Source organism: Phoca vitulina, unplaced genomic scaffold (genome assembly GCF_004348235.1).
Source record: "Phoca vitulina isolate PV1807 unplaced genomic scaffold, GSC_HSeal_1.0 scaffold47, whole genome shotgun sequence".
NCBI lineage: Eukaryota > Metazoa > Chordata > Mammalia > Carnivora > Phocidae > Phoca > Phoca vitulina.
Window position 1 is genome coordinate 2418165 of NW_022589750.1, and position 22216 is coordinate 2440380.

Here is a 22216-nt window from a genome sequence, read left to right on the forward strand (position 1 = left end):
CTAGGCAAACCCAGGTGTCCTGTTCCCAGCCCCCACCACTCCCCTCGGGGCACCACGCCCCCTCCCCACCCAAGACCCAGATGTCAAGCCTTTCCAGCCCCAGGAGCTCTGAACGCCTTCCCCTCCCTTCGGGAGCTTTGGCAATTTAAAGTCAATTCCTTTGCACAATGGGATCAAGCACTGGGGAATCAAAAGCCCTCAGGGTCACAATTGAGCTAGGAGGAAGTTGGGAACACCCCACCCCCTACCCCAAACCCTTTTCTTGTGCCTATTGCTCCTCAAAGCCCTGACCTGCCCCTGGGCCAAGACAGTCAGAGGGCAGTCCATTTTTGTTTCCTGAGTCATCCCAGCAGGTGCTTAGGTGGTGATTCAGCCCCTTCCTCCAGGTGAGAAAACTTAAGCCCTCCCAACTCCAGCCCCCAAACCTCGGTTTCTCCACCGCAGGTGCCATCTGCAAACCTGAGTCTGAAGGCAGGGAGCCCGAAGCCCGGGCTCCCCTGGGTCCCCACCCCCCAGGGCCCAGCGGTCAGCAGTGTGGGTGCCTGAGAAGCGGCCTGGACCCAGCGCAGAGAGCCAGCAGCAGCGAGGGCCGGACGCCTAAGTCTCAGAGGCTGTCTCCAGGGAGCCCGGCTCCCCATTCAGCCCCAGGCCCGGCCCAAGCCCCAGGCCTCGGGTAATCGGATTAGGCGGCCGGCCTTGGCTCTCAGCTCTGAGCAGGAACGGCTCCGGCCCGGGGCAGCCCTACCTAGCCCCCGGTGACTCAGGGGAGAGGAGGGGCCCCGCTCCCTCTACCGGCACACCTGGGGGAGGGGAGAAGCAGCAAGCCACAGGCCACAGGCCACTGGCCTCCGGACTAGAAAGGGACCTGGACCGGGGAGAACAGAGGAATGCCAGGAATTCCCAGAAGTGGACAATCTCTGGAACACCAGAGAAGCCAGGTGGGGAGAAACAGGAAACAAGGCCCGGACAGGTCAATCCTAGAGAAACTGCTGGACCCAACTGCGGACAAGGAAGGTGCAGGAACCACAGAGCCATTTGGATTTTTTTATTCTCTTTTTAAATACTGTACAGTGAAAAATAAATACGCCTTCTCATCCACCAGACAAGGTTGGTCCCCCCCTCCCCCAGGGGACCTTGTCACCCCCCTTCATACACACCCCTGGTTCTACTCCAAAACCTTCCCCATGCCTCCCACCCACGTATACCCTTACTATCCCCGTCTTCCACAGTGATGAGGCCCCAGAAATGGGGGGTACAGGATGGGAGGAGGGATAGCAGGGGAGCCCCCCTGAACTGTCAAATCCGGGTGGGTCAAGGAGCACCCCGCACCAGCAGGCGGAGAATGGGGGTGTTCAGAGAGATCGGGGCATTAGAGGATAAAGGCACATCCAGTCTGATGGGGAAGGAGAGAGGCTCCCTCACCCTGGGGAAGGGTGGACAAGAGGGGGGGGGTATGACCCTGTTACACACCCCTCCACTAGCTCCTGGAGGTTGAGGGGGGACCCAAGCTGCTGTGCCACCCCCCTCCCCCCTAGATAAGAGCAGCTCCAGCGCAGGTCAGTCGGGCCTGGGAGGGCCATGGTGTTGGGCAGCAAGCGAGATGGAGAAGGGAGGGATGCAGGCTGGAGGTTTTATGAAACCCCGTTCACCAAACTACCCAACTCCAAGGGGGCGGAGAGCTCCCCATTCTCTGAGGGGCCCTTAGGAAGCTTGCTGACAGAGTCGCCCTGAGGGGAAGTGGGGAAGAAAAATGGGAGAGGAAGGAAGGAAGCCGGTCAGCAGAGATCCAGGTAATGCCATCCCCCCGCCATCCTAGCGCTCCTGGCGGCTGACCTGCCGCTCTAGGGGCTCTTACAGGCACCCGGAAAGTCCGAACCAAACTTCCCTGTCCTAGCCAAACCTTCTCTATTCCACACGCAGCCTAAACTCCATCGGACACAGGCTTCTCTGCGAATTCCCTGCGCTCCCCGGCCCTGGAGGAAACGCGGTGGGGTAAACGACACCCCGCCTGCCTACCTTCTGTCCTGGAAGAGAGTCCTCTGAGGCTTTAGTGCGTTCCAGGGGGGGCCGCTGGCGGCTCTGCGACTCGGCTCGGGAGATATAGTCCGCCACGGTCACTGCGCGAGGCAGAGGACCGAGAGTTTCAGAAGGAAGCGGGTATCCAGCTCCTGGACACCCACCGAGCCCCAACCCCCACCAAAAGGCACCCCGTTCTCTCAACTCTGGGGAAGGATGCCGGCACCCAGTGTTCGCTGACCTGGCTGACGGTCTCCACTGATGGAACCATCCGTCCGGTTCCCACGGTTACGGCGGCGGCGGCTCCGGTTCCGACGCTGGGGTCTCGACTCATCTTCTGCGGGGCACAGAAGACCCAAGTGGTGCATCTAATGCCCCGTACCTCAGTTCCTGCCCAGCTCTCCCTTCTCAGGCCCCAGGCACAGCCCTTACCCAGACCATTCTCTGTCATGCTGGGCCCATCAGATTCCAGGCCTCCATCCATGACAGTCCGGTCCTCATCCGTGCGGCGGCGGCGGGAGCGGCGGCGCCTGGCACTTGCTGGGGGGGGTTCCCCAGGCTCTGAGTCAACTGGGGGCTCTGGTTCAGATGTGTCCAGTAGGCTGTAGGGATTGCTGTCTGGATCTTTCAGCACTGGTCAGAGGAAGAGAAGGTGGTTATCGGGCGTCCATCATCCTTCCTTTTGGCCTGCATCCACAAACCCAGCCGTCTGATACTGGTACCTGAGCTGATAGATGAAGCGTTGTATCTCGTGGTGGGCCGGGGGGCAGGTGGGGGTCCCCTACCCCGGCCCCCAATCGGCCGCCTCCGGCTTTCTTCCCCCCGGGTTGGGGGATCCCGGTCACCTGGCCCAGCTCGGTTGGGCTCCTCCCTCTTCTCTGACTCGGTCTCAGAAGCTGTGGATGGGTCCGAGCTGGGGCCTGAAGGACACGGTGGGCTTCAATCCGGGTCAGCACCCCACCCCAGGATCCATCCCCCAGCCAGTCCCACCTTCAATGTGGGTGTCACCCTTTCCTCGAGATTCCACCCAGGCCTGTGCCTCTCCCCACAAGGCCCACGGTCATCTTACCATAGGCGGGACCGCCTGTCCTCCGGCCCCGGCCGCGGCCCCCGTAGCTGCCCCCGTAGGTTCGCGTAGCGTGGAGGGAGGACGAGGAGCTCTCGTCCGTGGTGTATCCGGCCTTGTCGCTGCCACCGCTGCCCCGCCCACTCCCGGGAGGGCGGAAGCCCAGCCCAATCTGCCGAAGCTGCTCATCAATCTGCAGCCTCTCCAAGCGGAGCTGCTCCACCTCCTGGTCGGGCAGAAGATGGAGAGAGGTACCGAAGGAGTGACGAGATCCACAAACACTCCTCCCTCACTCGTGCTTCTTAGCCCTGACCACCCCTAAACTCTCAGGAACGGGAGAAAGACACTGGCTAAACGAGGAACATTACGGGATCCAACCCCACAGCCCCAAATCTCCACTCCGTGGTTTCCGTTCTCCTCAAACTGGGCACCACTGCTCCTAACTTCATCTGCCAGCAGCCTCGGCCTCCTTGCTACACCCACACCCTTCCGCTCCCCGGCTTCCGGCCTGGGTACCTGCAGGTAGGAGAGATGGTATTCCAGCAGGGCCTGGGCGTTGCTAATACTCTCCCGGGTACCCACGAATATGAAAGGAACCATCCCCTGCAGAGCAGAGAGGACGGCGCAGTTAGCGGGAGAGTCAAGGCAAGTACCAACTCCACCCTGCCTCCTGTGGAAGCTCACCCAGCGGGATCATTCTGGGCTCTGCATTACTAGGGGGACTCAGAAGTTCCCATCCCCCACCCCCCAGGAACCCCCATCCTCCGCCCTCTAGAAATCCCAGCCCCCAGAGAAGAACAAGAGAACAATGCCATCTGCTTCTGGAAACCAGGCTCTAGATGCAGCTGCCCCATACCTCCTCCCTGGGGTTCTTCTTGTCATTATCACCTTCTACTCGAACCCTCACCACACCAGATTTATCCACAATCTCCTGGATCACTTTCCCGTTCTTTCCAATCACTTTGCCTGAATGGGTAAAGGAAGAATTAGACTTTTTTTTTTTTTTTTAAGAGTAAAAACAAGTAAGATAAATAGTCTTCCAGCTCCTATATATGGATTCTGTTTAATTATTCTCTTGCTTCTAAGTTTCTCGTGAGTTCTCAGAACAAAATACTACAATCCAGAGAAATCTGTTCTTCCATTTTTGTCACTCTTCCGACAGACTGCTCTGTCTTCATGAAATTGGAAGTCCCCGGGAGGCTGCCGAGCCCAGAACAGCTTTAGGGGATCTCACACCTGGCCCCCCCATACTCTCTCCTATGCGTACACACCCGCAACTCACCAACAAGGTTCCTGGGCACTTGCACGGAGTCCTCCGAAAACTCAAGGTAGCTCCGGGCCTGTCGGCATGCCTCAGGAGTCTACGAGGAGAGGAGGGGGGTTGTTACTCAGACCCTGATCCTCCTGCTTCTCTCTGCCTTTGGGAAAGTGTGCTGCCACCAAAAGTCAGGGAGGGACGCCCACCGAACACTCGCCTCGCTCTACCCCCAAGGGACCTAAAACCACAGCTGTCTTTCGCTGACCTCCCCATAGATGCGGAAAGTGCAGGTCTCTTCACCCAACTCGATGGCCGTCACCCCGGGTACTTTCCGGGCCTGCTGGATGTTGGCACCGTGAGTCCCAATGGCCAGTCCCATCAGGTCTTCTCGCACGGTGAACTCCTCCTGAAAGGCGGCTGCCAACTGCTTACTTGTCTGAAAGGAAAAGGCACAGTGGGGTTTGTGGTGGTGGAACCCCAGACACCTGTCCCAGGTAACTGACACTGCAGGACTTCAAGGAGAGAAACATGTGTGAAAACAAGCCAGAACCACCCTGGATCCGACCACGGGGACCTGTACAGAGAATTCAGGAAACTTTCCGTCCACCCCTACCTGGCAAACACCAATGGCTTGGCGGGGAGGGGAAGCACGTGAGGGCAGAGTTTGGGCTGGAGCCACCACAGTTCTGGATGTGGTTCTAACACTATCTGGTTATGCGATCCTAAACACAACACACTCTCAGGGTCTCTATTCTGTCATCTGCTGAACGATTACACCGGACTTACCCCGCCCCCAAACTCTCAGGAGATTAAATAAGGTTATATTAATGATTAAGTAAGGATTAAATAAGGTGTGAAAAACCCTTTCACAAAATAAATGCAAAAGTAAGGAACTATGATTACCTTAACCAAACTAGTATCAGCTCCCAAAATAATGAACAGAAAGCAAGGGGCTGAGAAAAGCATAAAAGGAGCCCATTATGGAACAACACACTGCCACTTCATTTCTCGGCCAGGCCTTAGATAGCTGGGCACAAGGGCAGGAAGACGGGGAAGGTTCTGGAAGAGGGAGTCCTAGGTAGAAGCACCAAACAGGAGAGCTATCTGAAAGGGGACATTCCCAATTCCAGTCCACTACTCCTACTTACAAGACAGAAGGGACTATATTACGGCAAGTGCTTACATGAGGCAAGAAGAAAAAGCAGACAAAAAGGGACTACACTGGGTGTTCAAAATAACTGAGGGAGGGAGGGAGAGGATGCACAATGATTTACAAACATCCTCTAGAGAAGTTTGCCAAGGGCTGAATTTCTTAAACTGCCTGATGGGTACAAGGGTACCTACCTGTTTTGTTATCCTTTTCCTTTACACAGGCAATATCTCAAAGTAATTTAAAAAAAATAGGAAAAAAAAAAAGAACAAGCTCTCTCAAAAACAGACTTCGCACATACGGCTAACTAGCTATCTGCACGTTTTAAGAGATTTTATTTATTTATTTGAGAGAACGAGAGAACAAGAGGGCAGAGGGAGCGTGCACGAGAAGGAAGGACAGAGACTCTTGAGCAGGCTCTGCGCTGAGCATGGAGTACGACTCGGGGCTCGATCTCACGACCCTGAGATCAGGACCTAAGCCAAAACCAAGAGTCAGATGCTCAGCCGACTGAGCCCCCCAGGCACCCCAGATCTGGCACTCTTCACCACACTGATCAATAAACCAGGGCCTAGGAGAGCTGAAATCTAGCTTCGGCCACCAGGGAATCTGCTCATTGGGAACCGGAGCAGACATACTTCATACCATCTCGGGGTAAGGGTGAATTTTTAACTGCCGGTGCCCTGAGTAGTGGCATCCCTGGAGAAGTGAAAGATCACCATGCTCCACAATTTGCACAGGCTCAGAGAAGAGCCTCCCCAAAAGTTCTCTTGATAAATGGAAATGGATGGACGCACACACACCCTACTTGTGTAGGACGGTATGACACCTAAGAAAAGGGAATCTGACCACCTTAAGGCATCAGAACTCAAAAAGACCTCGTAGAAATATTCTAGTCTAACTACTTCGTTCTCACAGACAGAGATAAAGCTCAGTGAAACCAAATGCTCTGCCAAAGGTCAATATTTGACAAAGCGAGACTTGGGATTTCAAGTCCAGTGGTCTTTCCAGCGTACAAATGGTTCTCAAATATACCCTGCAAAGCAGTTTGATTCTCAGAGGTGATCTGGGGGAGGCCAGTGGAGGTCAGGGCCACACCCGCCTCTTCCACTTTTAGACAGAGCTGCTCTGATTGATCTGTTTTAGGCATCGTGCTTTCAAGTAAAATTTCACTTGATCAAAGGGTCCCATGGTTAAGAAAAAAATTGGAAAACAACTGTACTATTATAACATGATGGAGCTCTGCCATCTGGAGGAGTCTGGGATAAAATAGCAGACCCAGGTTTAATGGCCCAGAAAGACCTTAGTCTTTCTGTTCTGTAAACACAAGAGCATGGGTGGAGGATGGGACGGGAAGGGGGGATGACAACAATACCATTCAGCAGCAAAAAGTAGAGCCCAAATTTACCTCTAGGTGCTTGGTAGCTTCTTCATTGCGGGACATGAGTAGCAGTTTGGTGCGCAGGCTTCGGAAATGCATGTCACCCAGCAGGGATGCCCGCTTCACAGGAGCTTCTGTGGTCGACTGGGAAGAAACCAATGGAAAAGTCATTAAAACGGACTTTGAATACACACTGGGGAAGAGCCAGGAGCTGGGAATCAGGATACCTGAGTCTTTGGAAAAGGATAGGAGTTAAGAAATGAAGCGAGAGGAAGAAAATCATCATCAGTCTCACAAGGGCCTACCACCTGGGCAACTGAGGGACGTGATTTTAGGCAGCTGACAGAGGTGAGAACTGTACAGTCTATTTTCTGAGAGTCCAAATACACAAGGGAGGGTCCAGCCCAGACTGTGATATGATGGCCAGGCTAAAAAAAATAAATTAAGGTCAGACATGAGGGAAGACTAAGGAAACGTGGGGCTACCTGGGCCCACAGGGGTTAGGAGCCATAAAAAGCCTTCTTTGACAAATAAATAGAAGCACATCTGAGCTCCTTCTTTTCTGCAAAGGAGTTCAAAAGGGAGAAGGAAAAATCGCTGCAGGGGTTTGGGTGCAAGTCAGGCAGGTAACTCACCAGAATGAAGAGCTCACTATTTGTGATGTTGAGAAAGATGCAGTTCGCTCCCAATGCTTTCTTGAACTCTTTATGGACGTTTTCGTTGGAGCAGCTGCCGAGAAAGAGAAGAGTGCTCAGTGGGCACAGTGTAGCGGGCAAAGGTTCGGGGGAGAGACAGGGACCACAAAAATGAGAAAAGAGGAAGGACTGCAGTGAGAGAACAGGGATGAATAAAGCAAGGAACTGGGAGCCAGAAGGGCTCTGGAAGCCCAAGGGAACCGGAGGGAAGACTGACAGTAGGAGTGGGGCCTGGGAGAAGAAGGGCAGATAGGAGGACTGTCAAGGGGGCCCCCACCCCAACATCCCTAACTCACGCCTCTCTCAGATCCTCAGGCACAGCCATGGTAACCTTGAAGAAGCTGCCTTTGGTTGCCAGGGGATTGGGATTCACTGGCCGGAGCCGTTCCAGGGTCACAATCTCGTTGTAAGTGGCATCGCAGGCGGCGTATTCGATGACATAGAACTGGCAGAAAGAGAGAAGGGAAGAAACAAGTGTGGATGACCGGAGCGTCTGCCTCCCCGCTTTCATTGACTAGGACGTGTGCCTCCCATCACTCACATCTCCCTTCATCATCCGCACCCGGGCCAGCCACCAGCCACAAGGTTCCTGCTCGTTGGCTCGAGAATATACCTGAAGGTGAAAATAAAAGAGATACTGAGGACCACCAAAAACATCAGACCAGAACAGGCATTCAGACACTTGGGAGGCACATTACATAGAAACAAAGAAAACTCAAGGAAGGAGTGGATTAAAAACCAGAGGGTGGGGGCGCCTGGGTGGCTCAGTCGTTAAGCGTCTGCCTTCGGCTCAGGTCATGATCCCAGGGTCCTATGATCGAGCCCGGCATCGGGCTCCCTGCTCCGCAGGAAGCCTGCTTCTCCCTCTCCCACTACTCCTGCTTGTGTTCCCTCTCTCACTGTGTCTGTCTGTCAAATAAATAAATAAAATCTTAAAAAACAAAAACAAAACCAGAGGGTGCTGTCACCATAAACAGAGAGAAAGTGACTCCCCTAAAACTGGGAAGCTCCCTGGAGTTTGATCCCAACAGCGACAGACAGGGAACCAGTGCATTTCTCTCTTCCACAGCCTACCAGGCTGGGCACAGTAGCTTAGCGCGGGGAGGAAGGAGACTGAACAAACCGGCGAGGAGCCTAGGGTACTAGTATCAGGGCAAGGGAGACGCAATCCTGGGCAAAGTGACATTTAGAAAGGGTGGAGCCCGTGGCCCTTACCTCCACCTCGTCCCCTTCTGTGATCTCTTTATTATAGTCAGCTGGAGGTGGTAGCCGGACATCCCCAAAAGGAATCTGCCTCTCACTCTGCCAGCTGCCAAGGGAAACAGTGACATGAAAGCTATTCGGGCTAACGTGGTTGTCCATTTCTTCAGGAAGGGGTTACTGCCTCCGCCGGGCAACTTCCACCTTCCCTGGTGATTAGAGGCTAAATCCCAGGCCCTGCTCCAGAGCAGTGTCTTCTCTCTTGCTAGAATCTAATACTAGGTCAAAAGTCCCCCACCCTCACCAAATTTCAGCCCGTTCCTCTCCTGGGATCCACCTAAGTTGACCACCCAAAGCTCTGGCTCTCCCCACCTATTACATGCCTCATAGGACTCAGCCGCCCCCTCTTCTCCACCCCCCTTCTAGGATCTAGTATGCTGGATTCTCTATTCCCAAGGTCTTACTTGTTTTCAAAGTAGATGGTAACAGAGTCTTCATGGACATCCTTCACAAAGCCCTAGAATGGATTGTAGAACCAAGTAAGAAAAAAAAAAAAAGAAAAAGAAAGAAAAAAAGAAAATGACAATTTACCACCATCAAGGGAACAGAGACAGAGACCATTTCCTCGAGTTTTAGACCGGGACACAAGCAATCTAAAATAGGGCCAGAAAAACCTGTGCTGGGGAAAAGACATGAACGTTGAGGTAGAGACAAAGGAAATGATATTGACATGGAAAGAGAAGTGGCAAAATCTAGAACTAAGATGAGACAAATTCAACAGAAGGGGGAAACATCACCTGCACGAGAGCAGCCTGGAAACTGATGGGTCTACTAAGGCTCCCACAGGGGCCTCCCTGTCTGTCAGCCTCCCGTTATGCTGAGCAACTTGCCAGAGTTCAATTAAAATACCAACCACATTCAGCAAGGCTAAGAATATCCCATGAGACAGTGTGAGGCTGTCCTGGGACACCTAGAGGACATCAGGATCCGCCAAGAGAGAGAAGGGTCTAGCTCCCCAACCACAGCAAGAGGCCTGAGCAAACTCGGGCCCTTCATGCCTGGGTCCTAGATGAATACTCAAAACACTGATGAGGTTCAAAACGATGACCACAATTTACAGAAGGAAAAATCAGGACTTCAGAGATGTGAGATTTCTTAATGCTGGACTTATGACACACTACTATGAATCTGAAAAAGACAAAAAGACGCCCAAATTGAGATGACGATGTGGGAGAGAACAGGGATGACTGAACAGCTCATCCACTTCCTACTGTCTGTGTCCCCACTGAAGAAGCCAAAGCTATGTGCTCAATCCTATGCTCCCAATTTTTCCACCTTCTCTAATTTTCACATACTCAAAATTAGGGATTGCTAATTCTGAAAGTCCAGTTTATCGATTTGTTCTTTTATAACTGAGCTTTTGGTTTCCTATCTAAGAAATCTTTGCCTAATCCAACACCACAAAGCTTTCTCCTATTTCTTCTACAAGTTTCATAGTTTTTATTTTACACTTAGGTCTATGATCTGCTTTAAGTTTTGTATATAGTGCAAGATATGATCAAAGCTCGTTTTTTACCCACGGATAGCCAGCTTGAACACCATTTGTTGAAAAGACTACCCTTTCTCTACTGAACTGCCTTTTCACTTTTGTCAAATTCAGGAAGTACAAATTAATGTATTACTGACAGAAAGCAGATAGGTGGTTGACAGAACTTTTGGGAGTGATGGAAAGATCTTAATTGTGGTGATGGTATGACATGTATCTACAGGGATATGTAAACGGGTATCTACGTCAAAAACCTATCAAACTATACTTTGAATGCATGTACTTCATTGTTTATATCTCAATAAAGCTGTTAACAAAAAACGAGGGGTTGGGGCACTTGGGTGGCTCCACTGGTTGAGTGTCTGACTCTTGGTTTCGGCTCAGGTCATGGTCTTGGGGTCGTGGGGAGCCGGGTGTTGGACTCCGCGCTCAGCGGGGAGTCTGCAGGGAGTCTGCTTGGGATTCTCTCTCTCTGCCTTCCCCCCTCAATTAAATAAATCTTTAAAATAAAAAAAGTAGGTGTTCCAAAAGGCTAACACACAAGAACCATTTTTGAGCCCTGCAGCGAGGCACAGCAGCTGAGCGTAGGAGAGAAAACACGACAAACGCACACCTGTGTCATTCCCACCTCAACGAACTGGTCACACGTAAATTTACCATACTGCTATCTCCTCACAGTGGGAAAATCTAAACCCAAATTTTACTCTTGGTACCAGCTGGCCATCTGCTCTTCTTTCAGAATCAGATCTTGTTCTGCCAGCTCACGACCCAGAGCTTTACTACAGCCCAAGGTGTCCTCCTGGCACCTGGCCCCCTCCTCCTCCTCCGTGCTTTCCTTTCCTCGGCCATTCCCCAGGTTTCCTCCACTCTTCGTTCAGATGCACCTATACGCTGCCCACTACTCTGCACTTTTGCTCCTCACTATTTGCCCCAGTCCTTCTTCCTTTTTGGGTTCTTCTCTTAGCTCCTCATTGAGCGTCCTCCTCCTGCCTCCCATAACCGCGAACATGGCATCCCTCTCCTCTTGTTTTCTCCCTTTATGAGGGTCTGTTTGGATTTCTAGAAACATTTCAACCAGCTTCTTCTGCTGACTTTATCCAATTCTTTCCCCAAAATGTCTATCTCCAAACTTGAAAAATAGTTTGAGAGTTATCTTTTCTCAAAACATCTCAGGGATGAGATAAAAGGAGTGGAGGAGTTAGAAGAGAATCACTTGTCTGCCTCCTTTGTGAAGAGATTCCCACTCCCAGGTAAACTCCTTCACAAAGGACATGTCCGGGGCTCTAATCCGATTCTCCCCCAACATGTTAGGGTTGGCCCTCAGGCAGAGATAGCACTACCACCCCGTTTTCTCCAGCTACCGTGATCCAGCCCCAAAGCAGAAATGCAGAGCTCAGAATGGAGCTTTCCCTCACATTACTCAGTTCAACCAAACGCCACACGCTCTTACACTTCTAGGGTCTTTTTCCTTCCCATATTCTGCAGCACAAGCTTTCTCCTCAACTTCGTATTCCAGTCCAGTCTCTGCTCCTTAACTTCACCCACATCACCCATATTTTTCCTCCAGAGACACCAGTGGTAGAAAGTGAGCTCCTAGTTCTGCTCAGTCCATGCTCATTAAGGAGAGAAGCAGGTGAGGGCAGGAGCAGGTGAGTCAATCTCTAGAAAGCCAACCAGATCCAAAGAATGACTCAATTCAGTGGCTGCGGCATATCCTGGCTTTGGCTTACAGGGCCTAGGACCAGAGAGAGGGAGAGCGGCCCAAGGTTTCTAGATACTCAGGTTCCTTAAATTATTAGATATGAAATTAGTCCCCACCTCCGCCCTATCTTCTAATCCTGGGATCTCAAAAGAAAGGAGGGAGTTCTAGGAGAAAAACAGGAGGGGTCTGGGTAAAAACCACAGGTCGAAGCTGAGGATGCGATATTCCTCAAGACAGGAATGGGAATGTGGATATCCACTTAAGGTCCGGAAAGTTGGATGATTGTGCCCTGAAAGGTGAACAGATATTTCATTTGGGAGAGTACGACTTAAAGAATAAGATACATCTAGGTACCAGCAGGACAGGAAGAGTCGGTGGGATAGCTGCAGGATAACAGAGACCCCAGATCTGCCATGTGCAGTGCTATCGTGGAAGAAAATGAACAACAGGACCCAATTCTGAGAGAGGAGAAAGGGGCCTTCCCAAATTTATATTCTAGAAGCAATGTAAACATTCCTTGACCCACACCAAAGTTTGCTGAGTCATGAATACTAAATCAGTAGCAAGGTCAGAATGGTAAGTATCTACATGGCACTAAAAGTTGAAGAAAGATTAGTCTGAATTTAGGGATTTATTGTTGTTTTCAAATGAGCCATGAGGCAGAAAATGCTAACGTGCCCAGAACACAAAATCCACATCACCTGGCTTTCAGCTCAACTCCAAACTCTACTTTCTGAGCATCCTGTCCCTAATTCACCCAAGTCTATCACTGCCATAACCCACAGGGTAAAAGGGAAAGATTCTGAGAGAGATTCCGTGTCGGACACGTATATGTGGAAAGGAAGACATCTCCCTTCCCATCCGTCCCACACAGTTAATCTGAACTGGATACCGATCTTTCCCGGCTATGCTTAGTGCCTATGCTTCCTAGAACAAAAGCAAACATCATATCTCAATCTCAAACTCAATTTACGAATCGCTTTTCTTGGAACCTAGAGGTGAGGGGTGGGACACACCCAGATGAAGGACAAGATACTGGGGGGAAATGAGGCCAAAATCTTATGAAGAAGGGTATTTCAACGGAGATAACCCAAGTTTGAGGAAAAAGGATACAAGAGACAAACGTACTCTATCAGAATCAGAAAGGAATTAGAGACTTTAGCCAAAGAAAACAAATGCTACGGAGGCAGGCTAGAAGAAAAAGTCTTCTGAGTTAGAAAAGTATGCAGAAAAGATGACAGAAGAGATCAGTCGGGAGCTTCCTTCAGACTCGGAATAAGGTGGTTCCCGGAGGGCACACAAGTTTTAGGATAAAAAGCTGAAGACTTAGGTTGACAGGACAAGTTAAGATAAAGGGACAAGCGTGGCCACAGGCACTGAAGAGAAAGAAATCTGGTGAGCGAAGCAAGGCAGAAACCAACAGGCTTTTAGGGTGGGTAAAAAAAATCACTACACTCAACTTACCAGCTGGAGCCAGGGCAGAAACCTTCCACTACAAGGGCAAAGACGAGACCCTTCCCGTTACAGGACTTCACGGGAAAAGAGTTGGAGAAAGTCATTTCCAAGGGCATGAAGGCGGAGAGGTCTTCTACAGGAGAAAAGGCCCAAAAGAAGCGAAAGAAAGGGGGCTCTTCTCCTCCCATGGGGTAAGAAGGCATCTGCTCTGGCTCCTCAGGGTAAAATGAAGGCAGACGGAAATCAGGAAAGTCTCTGCCACAATTCCAGGCATGAAGTCCAGAGGTTCAAGAATAACAAAGAAAAATTCCTGAGAGGCAAGAGGGGTCTCCCTCTGGCTTCACCCCAAAGGGAAAACAGTGTCCCAGATAATGGATTCGCAAGGTGGTAGGAGAAGGAGCTCTGTGGACCCAAATCCTGGGCAAGGGAAGAGCTGAGGTGAACGAGCACCCTTAAAGACAAACCCTTCTTCAAAAAAAAGGCCATCAGGTTCCCAGACGGAGGGAGCCGGCCAGAAGTGTTCTAGAAGTGGCAATCCTTCACGAGACCTCATGGGATCCCCCCACTTGGAGATTAGGAACGGGAGGCTTACCAGGCTCCCGAGGAAGAACCTACAGGAACGATCTAAAGACAGCTGAGGTCAAAGCGATACAAAAAGGAGCGCAGCCCGCAGAATGGTCGACCGGCTGGCCTTGGGATGAGGGGTGCGGTGCGAGCCTGGGGGAAAGATGCCACCTTACGGCTGCGAGGCAGCTCGCCTGCTTACAGCCCGGAGTTGCTGAGGTCAAAGATAGCAGATGTCATAAATGGATTCTGACCGTTTCTCCTTGGGTTGGGAGCAGAGATGCAGCACGAAAGTGGGGTGAGGCTTCCGGAGCAGAGGCCTCTCCGAGGAAGATAAAAGGATCTAATATGGGACGGCCTTCCCGAGGGGATAATAGGGAAGAATAAAGAGAATTCTCCATGTGCTTGGACCGTGGCGGGGGGACGTGATTAGGGTCTAAGGTATGTCTTCCGCGGGGAGAACGAGAAAAGTCAACGAGAAGCTGGGAAAATGGGGTCTCCCCGCGGGGGGAGGAGGCGGGGGGAGGCGGGCGCCGATCCGAGCACAATAATGCCCCGATGTTCGTTCTCTCCGAGGCGGGGGAGGGGGCTGAGAGCAGGTGTAACCAGGAGGCGCCGAAGGCACGAGGAAGGGGCTTCACTCGCAGAGCTCCCCCGGGGGGACGCGGGCGGGAGCGTGGCTCTAGGGCTCGGAGGGCCGGGACTCGGCTCGAGCAGCACGGGCCCGCCCCGCTGCCCCCTCCCCGGCGGGGGGAGGGGGCCGCACGCGGGTGTCCCCGGCCGACGCACCGCCTCACCTTGTAGAAGGCCCCGTTGGAGCCGCGCACCTCGACGGGCAGTCCCGGCTCCACGTCCCCCCCGGAGGCCAGGCCGCCCATGGCGCCGCCGCCGCCGCCTCCGACTGCCCCGGCGGCGGCTGCAGCGGCGCTCTGAGTCCGGGCCGGGCCAGGCCCCCGGCGTCTCCCCGGGGGAGGAGCCGGAGGGGGAGCCGCGGGGGGCGGGAGCCGGGCCGGCCCCACCGCGGCCCTGCCACAGCCGACGAGCAGGGGGCCGGGGCCGGGCCGCTCCCCGTCCGCCGCCGCCGCCTTGGTCTCCGCCACCGTGAGGGAAACGGCCGCCGCCGCCGCTGCCTTCGTCACCTCAGCTTCCGCCTGCCGCCGCCCCCGCTGCTGCCTCAGTCCCGGGACCCGCTGCTGCCGCTGCCTCTCCACGGCCTCCACCTCCCCCTGCCGCCGCCGCCGCCTACTGCGCAGGCGCACCGGGCACCCGCCCGCCGCGCGCGGGGCCCCGAGGGCCACGGCGCAGGCGTCAAGGCTGGCGACCCAGCTCGCGCTCGCCAGCACATCAGGGCTTCCACACTCCCTTTCGCTCTCGCGCGCCCCCTCCTGGTCGCTTGCTCGCGCTTGCGCAGAACGAGATGGCTCTCTTTCTTCGCCACCCCCCCACTCCACCGCCCACATCTCTTCCTTTCCCCGCCCCACAACACTGAGAGCTAACCAATCGTGCGGAGGGAGGGGCCGAGCCCACTCAGTCGGATTGGATTTCTGCTGCTCCTGGTCAGGCCACACCCACTTCCCCGCCGTGAGCGTCCCGGGGCTGGGGCAACTTAGGGATGGGCATGCGCCTGGATGACTGCTTGGTCACTTTCCCCACCTTTGTCTTTCTCGGTGCGCACGCTCCAAAGAGAAAAAAAAAAAAAAAAAAAAAAAGCCTGGCGCGCACGCGCGGGGCTTAATCGTCCACATGCGTGTATCGACTCTTACGAGCGTCCGTAACTCCGGCTGTAGATTTTACAGCCGCGTTCTTGCTGATCGTGCATACAATGAAAGGTTAAAGGGTAATTTCAAGGCAGTACCAAAAGGCAAAGGCAACATAGATTAGCACAAGATTTGATATCCAAATGCTGAGGAAATTCGAAATAGGAAAAAATGTTGTGGAGTAAGGGTAGTAGAGGGAAAACTTCGGATTCCTGAACTAAGATAAGAAATTGAGTTGTAGAGATGAATATACAGTAGCACAGAAATTAGAATCGTGTTGTGCCTTTAATCATTTAGCAAGTATTTATTTCGCCCTCACTGTGTTCCAATCACTGTGTGCTAAGCGTTAGGGATGCAAAGACAAGATACAGTCCCCCAAACAAGGATTTTATAATGCATCGGGAAGGGACAAACAAGTTTAAACCAACTCAGAAATAAGTGCATAGGGTTCGACTGAAGATGTGATAGAGATAAGGACTAGATATAGAGGGAATCCCAAGGAGACAATGGTCAGCTGTTCTTCAGAGCGACCTGGGAAGGCTTGAGGAGGTGACCACTCGAACTGGGATGTGAGCCCTTTGCTAGAGGAAACCTGCGGTGAGAGTATTCTTGAGCTACCAGGAACACAGTGATGCTGAGCAGCAGAAAGAGCATGTCCTCTGGGGAACCATGACTAATTTGAATAGCATTTGGCTTGAAGTAGGCAGCTGCCGGAGGGTAGCCTGTGAGGGACTTGTAAATCAGATTAAGGAGAAGGGCTTTTACTTTATGAATGCTGAAGAGGCACTGAAAAGTTTTAAGCAGGAGTGTCCTGTGATAAGATTTGCATTCTATGACTGTGGAGAATGGATTAAAGAGTAAGGGTGGTCCCAAGGTGTCAGACGGGTGAAGAACCATTGCAGGTAAGAAAGATGCTGATGACTTCCTTGGATGAGGGCTGTGGACAACAGAGGTACAAGTAGATTGGAGCCTGTGAAATTTGCAGTAGAATCAACAAGAATTGGTGATGAGGGTGGAGTGGGGTGGGCTCAGGAGCCAGTGAAGAGGTGGAAGGACCCCCAGACAACTCTCAGATTTGTACTTAGGGTCACTGAGTGAATGGTGCTGCCAATCATGGGAGAAAGAACTCAGGAGACAAAGTTTTGGATGATACGTTGATGACTTTGAGTTTGGTTTTGCTCTGAGTTTAAGGGTCCACCATCCAGGTAGACATCCCTTGTTGTCAACAAACTTCTCTTTCAACTTAAATATAATTTCTTTAGCATTCCACTAAGCCTATACTAGGTTAGGCCTTCCACCTCACACTGCCAAAGCATCCTATGCTCCTTTGTGGTACTCATCATGGCTGTACTATTAATAATTTATTAATAATTTGTCCAGCGTCTGTCTTCTGCCATCTAGGAGGTCAGAGACTGGGTTCCATGTCTGTTTGTGCCCACCGTTGTATACCCTAGCACAGTTCCCAGCATGGCAAATATTAACTGAAACTCAGGTCAATGGACACACAGGTACAGGGTCCAGGAAAGGTCTTGGCTAGGGAGGTGGATGTAGGAATCATTAGTATATTAGTCATAGTTAAAGCTAAAAGACAAAAATAAATCTCTAAAGAGAAGTGTAGACTGAGGAATGAATTGGTCCTTGATGGAACTCTCAACTACAGCAGTATTTAAAGGGCTGGCAAAAGGGTCGCCTGGGTGGCTCAGTCGGTTAAGCGTCTGTCTTTTGCTCGGGTCGTGATCCCAGGGTCCTGGGATCCAGTGGGATCGAGTTCTACGTGGGGCTCCTTGCTCAGCGGGGAGACTGCTTCTCCCTCTGCCTGTCACTCCCCCTGCTTGTGCCCTCTTTCTTTCTGACAAATAAATAAATAAAATCTTAAAATAAATAAAGGGCTGGCAAAAGAAGAGGTTCCGTGGGGCGCCTGGGTGGCTCAGTTCATTAAGCATCTGCCTTCAGCTCAGGTCATGATCCTGGGGTCCTGGGATTGAGCCCTGAGTCCTCTGCCCCTCCCCCCCATTCATGCGCACTCTCTCTCTCTCAAAGAAATAAAATCTTTAAAAAAAAAAAAAAAAGAAGAGGTGCCTTCCAGAGTGTCCGAGTACCAGTAAGTAGGGAGACAGAGACAGTAAAGATGGTAAAGAGCCAGCAGCGATTCTGACAAGGAGAGGGAGAGAGAGTTTGAGCAACTAAGAGGAACAGATTATCAAGAGTGCGGGCTGTGAGACTGAAGAGTTTGGGTTTGGACTCTTAAGCAAGAGGAGTGACTGAATTTTATTTTAGAAATGGCACCCTCACGAACTACCAAGCCTCTGACACCAACAATCCTCTCAGGTTTAACTTTTGTTCCTCCGCTGTAGTCATGGTCCATCCAGGCAAAAGACGGGAGTGGGAAAAGGGGGAACAGCGTTTCAGACAGGGGAATGGCTTGTGCGGGAGGCCCAGAGGGGGAGAATACAGCGCATCTGAGGTACTGAAAAGAGTCTAACCTGGTGAGAACCAACTGGACAGGAAGCACATAGCTGGAAGGGTTGGGCCAGAGCTTGGAGGGACTGGAACATGTTTAGAAGTTTGGACTTTCTGCTGAGAGCAGGGGAAGCCATTGCAGGATTTTCCACCAACTTGCCTTTTAGCAAGATTACTCTGGCTGGACTACGAAGGATGTGTCAACAGACAAGGCCCAGCTTGTCTTCGGACTTCTAAATACATAGAGATTGGGAGGAAGACAGAAAATTGGATAGGTTGATGGAAGAATGTTAGTTACTGAAAATGGGGACTACGTGAAAATTTACATACTGAATGTTGACACTTGCCCCAGACTTCTTCACCCAGCTCTAAGAATATGGACAGCCAGGCTGATGCCCTCCAAGTGGGGGTCTGGAAGAATCTTCCGAGAAATATGATCAGATGAGCAAAAAGACCTAAAGATACTAGCGTTAGGGGTTCCTCAAGGAAATGGCCTAGTGGATCGCCCTGTGGTGAAGTCCACAGATAACATGCCTCCCCACCTACCACACACACACACACACACACACACACACACACACACACACAGTTTCCGATCGTACCTTAGAGTCCCAATCTTAATTATGAGCACACAACTGAGGACTACCTGACATTTGAGGAAAGCCTCTAAAATGAAACACAGAGCTGCAACACCCCCCCCCAAAAAAACCAGAGAAAAAATAGTTTAGAAGAAATAAAAACTTTGCAAGGAGAAAAGCATTTTTAAAAAAACTGTCGGGTGGGGTGCTTGGGTGGCTCCATTGGTTAAGCAACCGACTCTTGATTTCGGCTCAGGTCATGATCTCAGGGTCCTGGAATGGAACCCCACGTAGGGCTCCCTGCTCAGTGGGGAGTCTGCTTCTCCCTCTCCCTCTGCCCCTCCTCCCTGCTTGTTCTCTCTCTCTCTCTCTCAAATACATAAAATCTTAAAAAAAAAGAGCTCTTAGAAATTAAAGACATGAAATCAGAAATAAAAATTCAATAGAAGGGTTGGAAAATAAAATTAATCTCCCAGAAAGTTGAGCAAAAAATGAAGGAGATAGGAAATAAGGAAAGAAAATACAAGAAAATTAAACGTCTGGCCCATGGGATTAAACATCTGAGAAACAAAAGTTCCAGAAAGAAATAACAGAAATATGGAGGGGAAGAAATAGTCCAAAAAATAACAATTTATTATTTATTTTATTTTTAAAATTTGTATTCTTTTTTTTTTTTTAAGATTTTATTTATCTATCCGAGAGAGAGAGCACAAGCAGGGGGAGTGGCAGGCAGAGGGAAAGGGAGAAGCAGGCTGCCTGCTGAGCAGGGAGCCCAATGCAGGGCTCAATCCCAGGACCCGGAGATCATGGCCTGAGCCGAAGGCAGATGCTTAACCGACTGAGCCACCCAGGTACCCCCAAAAATAAGAATTGAAAAAATGTTTTTCTAGGGGCACCTGGGTGGCTCGGTTGGTTAAATAAACATCCCACTCTTGATTTCAGCTCATGTCATGATCTCAGGGTCGTGAGATCGAGCCCGGAGTCGGGCTCTGTGCTGGGTGTGAAGCCTGCTGAAGAATCTCTTTCTGCCCCTGCCCCCCAACCCCAGCTTGTACACTCACACATGTGCCCACAAGCGCTCTCTATCAAAAAAAAAAGAAAAAGGGGTGTGTGTGGGCTCAGTCAGTTAAGCATCTAACTTGGGCTGAGGTCATGATCTCAGGGTTCTGGGATCAAGCCCTGTGTGGGGCTCCCTGCTCAGGGGGAAGCCTGCTTCTCCCTCTCCCACTCCCCCTGCTTGTGTTCCCTCTCGCTGTGTCTCTCTCTGTCAAATAAATAAATAAAATCTTTAAAAAATAATAAATAAAAAAATGTTTTTCTAGAACTGAAGATGAGCTTCTAGGTTGCAAAGACCCAGACCCACTGGGTTCCCACTAAAACTTTCCATGTAAGATTTCAGAAGGCTAGGACAAAGAGAAGATCCTAAAAGTTGTGGTTGGGCAAAGAGAGAAAGAAAATGAAAATAGGCTTCATACACACTTTATTTTCCAGAATAAGAAAAATTTCAGGCTTCTTTTTTTTTTTTTTTATTTTTTTTTTTAAGATTTTATTTATTTATTTGAGAGAGAGAATGAGAGACAGAGAGCACGAGAGGGACGAGGGTCAGAGGGAGAAGCAGACCCCCCGCTGAGCAGGGAGCCCGATGTGGGACTCGATCCCGGGACTCCAGGATCATGACCTGAGCCGAAGGCAGTCGCTTAACCAACTGAGCCACCCAGGCGCCCAAATTTCAGGCTTCTTAACAGCAACACCAGAAGCTTGAGGACAATGGAGAAATGCCCTCAAAATTCTTAGCGCAAATTATTTCCAACGTAGTATTTGATACCCAACCACAATGTCAGTTGAGCGTAAGAGTAGAACAGAGACATTTTCAGACTTAGAAGGTCCCAACATTTTTTTTTTAATTTTTATTTAAGTAATCTCTACACCCAACGTGGGGCTTGAACTCACAACCCCAAAACCCTGAGATCAAGGGTCACATGACTTTCCACTGAGCCAGCCAGGTGCCCCAAGGTCCCAACAAAATTATCTCCCAAGTACTCTTAAGAAGCTCCAATCAAAATAAACTGAAAAAGATAAAGAGATAGGTTGGAGATAGGTTGCAGGAAATAGGAGATCAATCCAAGAGAGGCAAAGGGAATCCCAAGATGGATGTGGAGAGAGACCCAGCAGTGCAGTCTGAAGACCAGCCTCTCTGTGCTGGAGTAGGTCTAAAGGCTCTGAGAGAAAATTCTCAAATAGAAGAGATAAAATTCCTTACGTGTTTGTATATCCTTAGAACACATTAACACAACTAAAGGAGAATTTTGGGATAAATTAGAGTACACAGAAAACGAAGCAAACAAACATAAAGAACAATGCAAGTACTGATTTCAGAAAAAACATAAATGGTAACAAAAATTTAACTATCCACATGGCGGGGCACCTGGGTGGCTCAGTCCCTTTTTTTTTTTTTTTTAAAGATTTTATTTATTTATTTGACAGAGAGAGACACAGCAAGAGAGGGAACACAAGCAGGGGGAGTGGAAGAGGGAGAAGCAGGCTTCCTGCCGAGCAGGGAGCCCGATGTGGGGCTTGATCCCAGGACCCTGGGACCATGGCCTGAGCCGAAGGCAGACGCTTAACAACTGAGCCACCCATGCTCAGTCCTTTAAGCATCCAACTCTTGATTCCAGCTTAGGTCATGATCTCAGCTCAGGATCTGTGCTCAGCATGGAGTCGGCTTGAGATTCTCTCTCTCCCTCTCCCTCTGCCCCTCCCCCTGCTCACCCTCTCTCACTCTCTCTCTCTCTCTCTAAAATAAATAAATAATATCTTTTCTTAAAAGATATTATTTATTTGAGAGAGAGAGAGAATGAGAGAGAGCATGAGAGGGAGGAGGGCCAGAGGGAGAAGCAGACTCCCCGCTGAGCAGGGAGCCCGATGCGGGACAGGATCCCAGGACTCCAGGATCATGACCTGAGCCGAAGGCAGTCGTTTAACCAACTGAGCCACCCAGGCGCCCTAAATAAATAAAATCTTAAAAAAACAAAAAACAAAAAACTATCCATACGGCACAACTGTAAAGAGCATTTGCATTATCATAATAGCGTAAACACTAAACAGATCCAACCAGAATTATGATATATTGGAAGTGTGGATTGATGGGAAATGGGGGTGGGGGGATGGTGGGGGTGGACAAGAGAGTTAGCAGTGGGAAGTCAATCGCTGGAACAGAAGCATCAAGAAGTAGCAACACTTGCATGCTATTTTTAGTTTGAGATACACAGATGAATCCAAGACAAAACATAGTAACGCAATTTAAACACTCAATTGAAAGTGCTCGTCTCTGAAAAACTGAGGGAGTTGGAATGCTACTATTTTTTCTATCAGCCTTATAGAAGTATTT

At 50.7% G+C, this 22216-nt stretch overlaps 1 protein-coding gene across 1 annotated transcript; it reads right to left on the reverse strand.

Moving 5' to 3' along the window:
- Positions 1–1036: 1036 nt before the first annotated feature.
- FXR2 (FMR1 autosomal homolog 2) lies at positions 1037–15283 on the reverse strand. The gene is made up of 17 exons (XM_032432008.1): positions 14831–15283; positions 9231–9283; positions 8782–8875; positions 8108–8179; positions 7863–8011; positions 7507–7600; positions 6899–7015; positions 4606–4776; positions 4365–4443; positions 3939–4048; positions 3599–3685; positions 3086–3308; positions 2739–2936; positions 2449–2649; positions 2258–2353; positions 2017–2117; positions 1037–1727 (listed from the first exon to the last, which is right to left on the reverse strand). Exons 1-17 carry the CDS (start codon positions 14909–14911, stop codon positions 1632–1634), a joined length of 2022 nt encoding a protein of 673 aa, XP_032287899.1. The 5' UTR covers positions 14912–15283; the 3' UTR covers positions 1037–1631.
- Positions 15284–22216: the final 6933 nt, after the last annotated feature.

Bases quoted from the DNA above. Each gene is read 5' to 3' on its own strand.
- FXR2 (XM_032432008.1), bottom strand. From the start codon at position 14,911: ATGGGCGGCCTGGCCTCCGGGGGGGACGTGGAGCCGGGACTGCCCGTC. The intron at 4,049-4,364 runs GTGAGTTGCGGG...TTACCCATTCAG, and splicing joins AGTGCCCAGGAACCTTGTTG to GCAAAGTGATTGGAAAGAAC. The intron at 3,309-3,598 runs GTACCCAGGCCG...CTGCCCGACCAG, and splicing joins ACCATCTCTCCTACCTGCAG to GAGGTGGAGCAGCTCCGCTT.